Source organism: Chenopodium album, chromosome 9 (genome assembly GCF_948465745.1).
Source record: "Chenopodium album chromosome 9, dcCheAlbu1.1, whole genome shotgun sequence".
Taxonomy (NCBI): domain Eukaryota; kingdom Viridiplantae; phylum Streptophyta; class Magnoliopsida; order Caryophyllales; family Amaranthaceae; genus Chenopodium; species Chenopodium album.
The window spans coordinates 24,825,806-24,833,572 of record NC_137842.1 but is presented as its reverse complement, the minus strand read 5'-3'; the positions used below and the strand labels follow the sequence as shown (position 1 = coordinate 24,833,572).

The 7,767-nt window shown below is 36.7% G+C and overlaps 1 protein-coding gene across 1 annotated transcript; it reads right to left on the bottom strand.

Annotated features, from left to right (window-relative positions):
* Nucleotides 1-1,196: 1,196 nt before the first annotated feature.
* Nucleotides 1,197-1,916, bottom strand: LOC145557541 (uncharacterized). Its single transcript, XM_081618716.1, has 2 exons — nucleotides 1,704-1,916; nucleotides 1,197-1,607 (listed from the first exon to the last, which is right to left on the bottom strand). Exons 1-2 carry the CDS (start codon nucleotides 1,914-1,916, stop codon nucleotides 1,197-1,199), a joined length of 624 nt encoding a protein of 207 aa, XP_081474842.1.
* Between the last annotated feature and the right edge of the window lie 5,851 nt (nucleotides 1,917-7,767).

Genomic DNA, 7,767 nt, shown 5'->3' with positions numbered 1-7,767 from the left:
CCCAGCAAAAAAACCATGCAAACCACCATTTAACATCAAATAGAAAAAAGGAGTGCTAACACACTCCATAATCGAATAAGTAAACTTTACAGGAAAACCCAAAGCCCCAAGCATATAAAGCTCCAACTTATAGAATCATAAGCTTTCCTCAAATCCACCTTAACTGTACACCTAGGAGGCATTCTCTTATTACTGTAACCCTTAAGCATATCTTGACAAACCAAGATATTATCCAAAATGGATCTACCAGCAACAAAACCACCCTGGCAAGGATCAACTAAATCAGGAAGCACTTCCTTGTTCCTTGCACAAATGAGGTTTGAAATGATCTTACAAACAACATTACAGCAAGCAATTGGCCTAAACTGAGTCACTTTATTAGCATTATCAACTTTAGGCACCAGGGTCAGAGTAGTGGCATTGACTTGCTTCAGCAGCTTACTCTCAGCAAAAAAAATCAGCACAGCTTTAGTGACATCTTGACCAGTAACATCCCAAGTACTCTTGAAAAATTTACATGAAAAACCATTAGGGCCTTGGGCTTTATTATCATCAATACTCCAAAGCGCCTCTTTCACATCTTTCTCACTAAAACTCCTGCATAACCTATCTGACTGTTCAACACCCAAGCATTTCCCTTCCTGGACAACACTATCATGCACCTCACCAGTAGCATCAGCACTACTGCCTAGGAGAGCTTTATAATAGTCCAGAAAAGCATCAAAAACTTTCCTAGGTTCAGCCAATACAGTCCCATCCTCACAAACAATAGAATAAACACTGTTCTGAATTCTCCTTTTCCTTAGAATTGCATGAAAAAATGCAGAGTTCATGTCCCCATCTTTTAACCAATGAACCTTGGCTTTTTGCTTTAAAAACTTATACCTAGCAGTATGAGCCTGAGTATACTCCTCCCTTGCTAGTTTCTCTTGCAAAATTAACTCATCATCCCTAGGGTCACTCTGCAACTGAGACTGTATATCTAACAGCTTCTTCTCAGCAATAGCATCATCGGTCTCAACACAAGTGAATCTAGTCAGGTTAATGCTCTTAAGTTTCTTTTTGGTTTCAGTTAACCTCCTAACCAATTGAAACATATCAGTTCCCTGGACCCCAATAGCCCAAGCTTCATTTACAGCATCCAAAAAACCAGGAGCATCAATCCACATATTAAAGAACCTGAAAGGTTTTTTCAACTACATACCACCATCAAACAGCTGAAAAACACATGGACAATGATCCATAAGACCCTCAGGGAAAAAAGTGGCTTGCAGATTAGGAAACTCATCCAAACAAGCATTATTCACCAGAACTCTATCAATTCTAGTGCTCACTCTATCAATCCCACCTTGCTTATTATTCCAAGTATAGAACATACCCCTAGTTTTCCAGTCAAAAAGCTGGGCATCCCTCAAACACTGTCTAAATGGCTCAACTTCAGCAAGAGTTACATTAGAGCCCACCCTATAACTAAGATTAAGAACATTGTTAAAATCTCCACCAATAAGCCAAGGACTATAAACAACACCAGCAAGCATCTTTAGCTGATCCCATAGCTCTTCCCTTTGCACAGCTTCATTCAAGCCATACACAAAAGTAACCTCAAACTGAATACCAGTAGCCTTATGAACTACTTTACAGTGAACTAACTACACCTCAACCTTGATCACCATCACCTCAAATATTTGAGACAACCAAATCACCCAAATTCTACCATTTTTATGCTTACTATAATTAGAACAAACAGACCAATCACCACCAACTTTATCAAATACCATACCAAAATTCCTATCCTTCACTCTAGTTTCAAGAAGCCCAAACAACCCAATATTATGATGTCTTATGAACCACAAAACATCACATAACTTGCTAGGCATATTTAGGCCCCTAACATTCCAAAACCCCACACTATCCATTGAACAGTTAAGAGCATCCCCCTTCCTCCAATACCCTAAATCTATTACCACTACCACCAACCAAGACAACACCTGGCTGTAACAATATGGGAGCCTCAAACAATGGATCTTGTTTAACAGCATCAAACACATCAGCTGTCCTGCTCCCCCTCACAACATTAGTTTGTTGCTGAGTAGAGCTAGTCTTCTGAACTGGTCTCCACATTTGCTTAGGTGGTTGCCTATGCTGTTTCTTTGCTCTCACTTTGTGATTAGGACATTGAGCATCCTCATGCCCCACACTATGACAAACCTTGAAGATTATAGGCTTCCACTCATACTCCACTTTCTAAGTAATGCACACACCCTTTTCATCAAGAAATGCAACATTATCTGGAAATGAAGCATTAATCTCAACCTCTACCATCACACAAGCATAATTCAATTTCTCTTTAGAGGTAGTAGCACTATAAGTCTTAATAGGATTGCCAATTAAGGAGGCAGTCTTCATCAAAGCATTCTGACCCCAGAATTTAAGCTCAAGCCCCACAACCCTAGCCCAAACTGGAACCTTAGTTACTGTCTCCTTAGCCAAATCCAACTCAGGCTCCCATGCTTTCATGATAACAGGCTTCTTGTCAAACAGAATGGGTCAAGCATTCAGAACCTTGTCTCTACTCTCAACAGTTCTAAACCGAACCAAGAACACCCCATTATCCATCAAAGACACCTTATCTATCCCATGCTTACCCCAAACCCTTCTTATGAATCCATTAATCACATTCAATGGAGATTTAGCACAAACAATGTAGCACACAATCGCAGATTTCCAAAAATCAAGTTCTGGTTTCACATCATCCAAAGTAATCTGCACCAAATGACTAGCATCCTGCCCATCAACACAAGAATCTCCACCCCCAGAGAGATCTAAACCCTCATCCCTGGTACCCTCAAATAGAGATTCCCGCCAATTCAATCGAGCAGGAGGAGATTGAAAAACAGGGGATTGCAAATTTTGGGTCTCAGAAATTGGGGGAAACAAGTTGGGAGTAGGAATAGCATTCTCAATCATCAAAATAGGAGTTGGACTATCAAATTTTAGAACACTATCACAGCAAGCATCAGTTCTAAGCTCAGCATCAATGGCGGAAGCAGAGTTATGAATTACCTGTAACCACGCATTGAAGTCTTCTTGATGTGCCCCTCTCTCTTCCTCAGTAATCTCTATTTCTGGAATAACATTCTCCATTACTTCATCAAGCCAGCTCTCAACTAAGACATCTTCAGTAGCAATGCTCTGTTCCTTCTTCTTCGTAAAATTCTTTGTTCTGGGTCCAGAATTCTGCCTTGCCTTCTATTTTTTCTTCGATTTAGACCCTAAACTTTTGCTTCCCTTACACTTCTTCCTCTTTGCCATTGAAATCGGGATAAAAATCGAAGCTCAAATTTGTGGGTTTCAATCTATTTTTCAACTTTCTCTCTCTAGTTTTTGAGACTTTCTCTCTCTAGTTCTTGAGAGCTCTTTCTTGATGAATTCATTTAATTTAATTATCTTTATTGAATGCATTTGACTTACATTCGATTAAAAAAGCTTTGTTTAAATGTGTTTGACTTTCATTTGATTCAAAAAGCTTTGTTTTAATGTGTGTGACTTTTATTTGATTGAATTCGCTTCGTTAAATGCATTTGACTTCCATTTGATTCAAAAAGCTTTGTTTTAAAATGTTTGATGTTCATTTCATTCAAAAATCTTTGTTTGAATGTGTTTGAGTTACATTTGGTTCAAAAAGCTTTATTTGATTGTGTTTGACATTCATTTGATTCAACTAGCTTCGTTGAATGCATTTCACTTTCATTGGATTCAAAAAGATTTGTTTGAATGTGTTTAACTTTCATTTGATTAAAATAGCTTTGTTTGAATGTGTTTGGCATTCATTTGAATAAAAAAGTTTTTTTTAATGTGTTTGACTTTCATTTGATTTAAAAAGCTTTGTTTGAATATGTTTAACTTACACTTGATTCAATTTGCTTCGTTGAATGCATTTATCTTTCATTCAATTCAAAAAGCCTTATTTAAATGTGTTTAACTTTCATTTATTTCAAAAAGAAGTGTTTGAACGTGTTTGACGTTCATTTGATTTATTTAGTTTCGTTGTATGCATTTGACTTTCTTTTGATTAAAAATTCTTTGTTTGAACGTCTTTAACTTTCATTTGATTCAAAAGCTTTGTTTTAATGTGTTTGACTTTTATTGGATTCAAAAAGCTTTGTTTGTTTTACTTCATTTGATTCAATTAGCATCGTTGAATGCATTTGACCTTCTTTCGATTCAAAAAGCTTTGTTTGTTTGTGTTTCACTTTTATTTTATTAAGAAAGCTTTGTTAGAATGTGTTTGAGTTTTGTTTGACTGTGTTTGACTTTTATTTGATTTAAAAAGTTTTGTTTTAATTTTTTTGACTTTCATTTGATTCAATTAGCTTCGTTGAACAAATTTAACTTCCATTCGATTCTAAAAGCTTTATTTGAATGTGTTTCACTTTCATTTGATTCAAATAGATTTGTTTTAAAGTGTTTGACTTTCATTTATTTTAATTTGCTTTGCTGAATGCATTTGGCTTTCATTCGATTCAAAAAGCTTTGTTCGAATGTGTTTGACTTTCATTTGATTCAAAAACTTTTGTTTTAATGTGTTTGACTTTCATTTGATTGAATTCGCTTCATTAAATGCATTTGGCTTTCGTTCGATTCAAAAAGCTTTGTTTGAAAATGTTTGATTTTTATTTGATTTCAAAAGCTTTGTTTGAATGTGTTTAAGTTTCATTTGATTCATAAAGCTTTGTTTGGTTGTGTTTGACTTTCATTTGATTCAATTAGTTTAGTTGAATGCATTTAACTTTCTTTCGAATCAAAAAGCTTTGTTTAATGTGTTTGGCTTACATTTGAATAAAAAATAATTTTTTTGAATGTGTTTGACTTTCATTTGATTTAAAAATCTTTGTTTGAATGTGTATGACTTTCATTTGAATCAATTAGCTTCGTTGAATAAATTTAACTTGCATTCAATTCAAAAAGTTTTATTTGAATGTGGTTGACTTTCATTTGTCTTAAAAAGATTTGTTTGAATGCGTTTGACTTTCATTTGATTCAATTAGCTTCGTTGAATGCATTTGACTTTCTTTCGCTTAAAAAAGCTTCCTTTGAATTTGTTTAAAATTCATTTGATTCAAAAGATTTATTTTTAATGTGTTTTACTTTCATTGTAATTAAAAAGCTTTGTTTGATTGGGTTTGACTTCCTTTGATTCAATTAGCTTCGTTGAATGCATTTGACTTTCATACAATTAAATAAGCTTTGTTTAAATGTGTTTAACTTTCATTTGATTAAAAAAGATTTGTTTGAATGTGTTTGGCTTTTATTTGATTTTAAAAGCTTTGTTTTAATGTGTTTGTCTTTCATTTGATTCAATTAGCTTCGTTGAAAATATTTATCTTTCATTCGATTCAAAAAGCTTTATGTGAATGTGTTTGACTTTCATTTGAATCAAAAAGATTTTTATTAATGTGTTTGACATTCATTTGATCTAATTAGCTTCGTTGAATGTATTTAACTTTCATTCGATTCAAAAACCTTTGTTTGAATGTGTTTGACTTTCATTTGATTCAAAAAGCTTTTTTTAATTTGTTTGACTTTCATTTGATTGAATTCGCTTCCATGAATGCATTTGACTTTCGTTCGATTCTAAAAGTTTTGTTTGAAATGTTTGACTTCGATTTGATTTAATATGCTTTGTTTTTATGTGTGTAACTTTTGTTTGATTGAAAAAGCTTTGCTTGAATGTGTTTGTCTTTCATTTGATTTTAAAAGCTTTGTTTGAATGTGTTTGCCTTTCATTTGATTCAATTAACTTCGTCGAATGCATTTAACTTTTGATCGATTCAAAAAGCTTTATTTGAATGTGTTTGTCTTTCATTTAGCTGTTCAGGAAGTCGTTTAGCTGGTGCTTAAGTGTACCCGTGCAGCTAGTGAAAGGGTCGTAGATCGAGAGTAGAGTCCAGCCAAGGAATAGCAGTCATTCACCCATTACCATTCCCAACGTTCCCGTCATCCCTTTCATCGGCCGACTACAGGAAAGAGATCCGCTGCTTTAAAGAGTCCACCAGCGAAGTAAAGATCTTGGTATCGTAACACAGTCTATTTGAATCTTGGGGCAAGGGGGACATCTCCATAGTTGTGACCTTCCCTACCTGCTATTGGGAAAAGGGCGAATCTTCCTTGAGCTAACTAAAACTATTATTTACAAGTTATGTCATGGTGGCCCATCGCTGTCTAATAAGGCGCTTTAATACCCCGGGGAGGGGGTCCTTAAACCATTCTTGAACTCATAACAGACTCATAATAGAAAGCCTGGGTTTAGCGCATTAAAAAGGCCTATCAATAAAGAACCCGAGAAAGCATAGTTAGACAAGATATTTTTATCCCTTTGTTTAGCTATTGAGAAGGCTCCTGCTACAGCTGTTCTTTCTGCTTCACTGAATTATTAGCCATCGCTTCCTTAGCTCTCCTTGCCCATCTTTAGCTGCCTGTGAGGAGGTTTATGTTGGACCTCTGCCATGTCTGCTTCTGATACAGGTGTGTTTTGTTCTTCACCATCAGTCCATCTCTTCTTGGATTTTTGATCCCGGCGCTTTGCCAGACGGTAAATTGGTGACAAACGCACCCGAGGTCATGAACCGATTTATTTGGAAACTTAGAAGACCCCTCTCAAGGTAGTAAAGTAACCCGATTGAAGAGGAATAAGAGATTCGATTTGAAAAGGCTGTAAAGGCTAAAGCCTGATGGATTGCTTGACACGACACCGATTCCTAGATCAGGCCATATCTGATACCGGTTTGACATATTCATTAGTGAAGGACCAGGCCCATGCCAGCACATGGCACTGATAGAAATCTATATGTTGAAGAAGGATTTTCCCGAAGGGAAAAGTAAGAACCATCGCACACAGGAAGCTCAAGCCGAAAACGATCACATGCTGGCTCTCAAGATATGGGATAAATTCGTCGTTTTAATGCATGTTTCCGACCCCCTCGTGTTCACTACTACAGAATTATACTGGACTACAAAAGACAGGAGTTTAGCTTAGGACTAAAACTTATATTTAGACTCCATCGTCAAATGTCCTTTAAAGTCAGAGTCAGAACTATTGAATTGAACCTCTTCCACGAGGGAAAGCAGCAGTCCTTCCTTACCTTTCATGGGATGAGACTGCCCCACTCTCTCTCTTGCTGTCTGGCTTTGTTGGTTGATTTTTTTCTAGCTTGAAAAGCCCTCCCTTTCTTAAGTTTCATGTGTGTGTGCACGAGCCAATTCAAGCTATAGCGCGCTCTCGCTTCTGTACTCTTTTCCCATCTCTCGAGATCCTTATTTCATTCTTGCCATCTTCCCAACGAAATTGAATGGTGCCCAGTGTGACATAGACTTAACGCTGACTATATACATCCAGGGAAGTCCGTTGGGTGGGCCACAACCCGCGGCAATCATGCCTGGACTAACGAGAGAAATCTCTCTCTTCCGCGCTTTTCACTCCTTAACCTTTGCTTAAGCGACTACGTACCTTAACAAGACGATTCCCCACTACCCTCGTGCTCGCTTATAGAAACCTATATATATTTCCTACTTGGATAAATCTTTCCTAGGCTGCTTTCCACCGTTCAAACTATCCGCTATTTGGGCTTCCCTTGAGACTGCTCACAACATTTTCTTGACTCTGTCTTTTCTTACAGCTTCGAAACCTAATTCCTACCAGGAGAAGATGTTATTGATTCTCTTTGAAGGTGGGGGACCCTATTCACAGGGATTGCACACCCCTCACCT

Bases quoted from the DNA above. Each gene is read 5' to 3' on its own strand.
- LOC145557541 (XM_081618716.1), bottom strand. From the start codon at position 1,916: ATGGATAGTGTGGGGTTTTGGAATGTTAGGGGCCTAAATATGCCTAGC. The intron at 1,608-1,703 runs GTGATTTGGTTG...ACTGGTATTCAG, and splicing joins ATAAAAATGGTAGAATTTGG to TTTGAGGTTACTTTTGTGTA.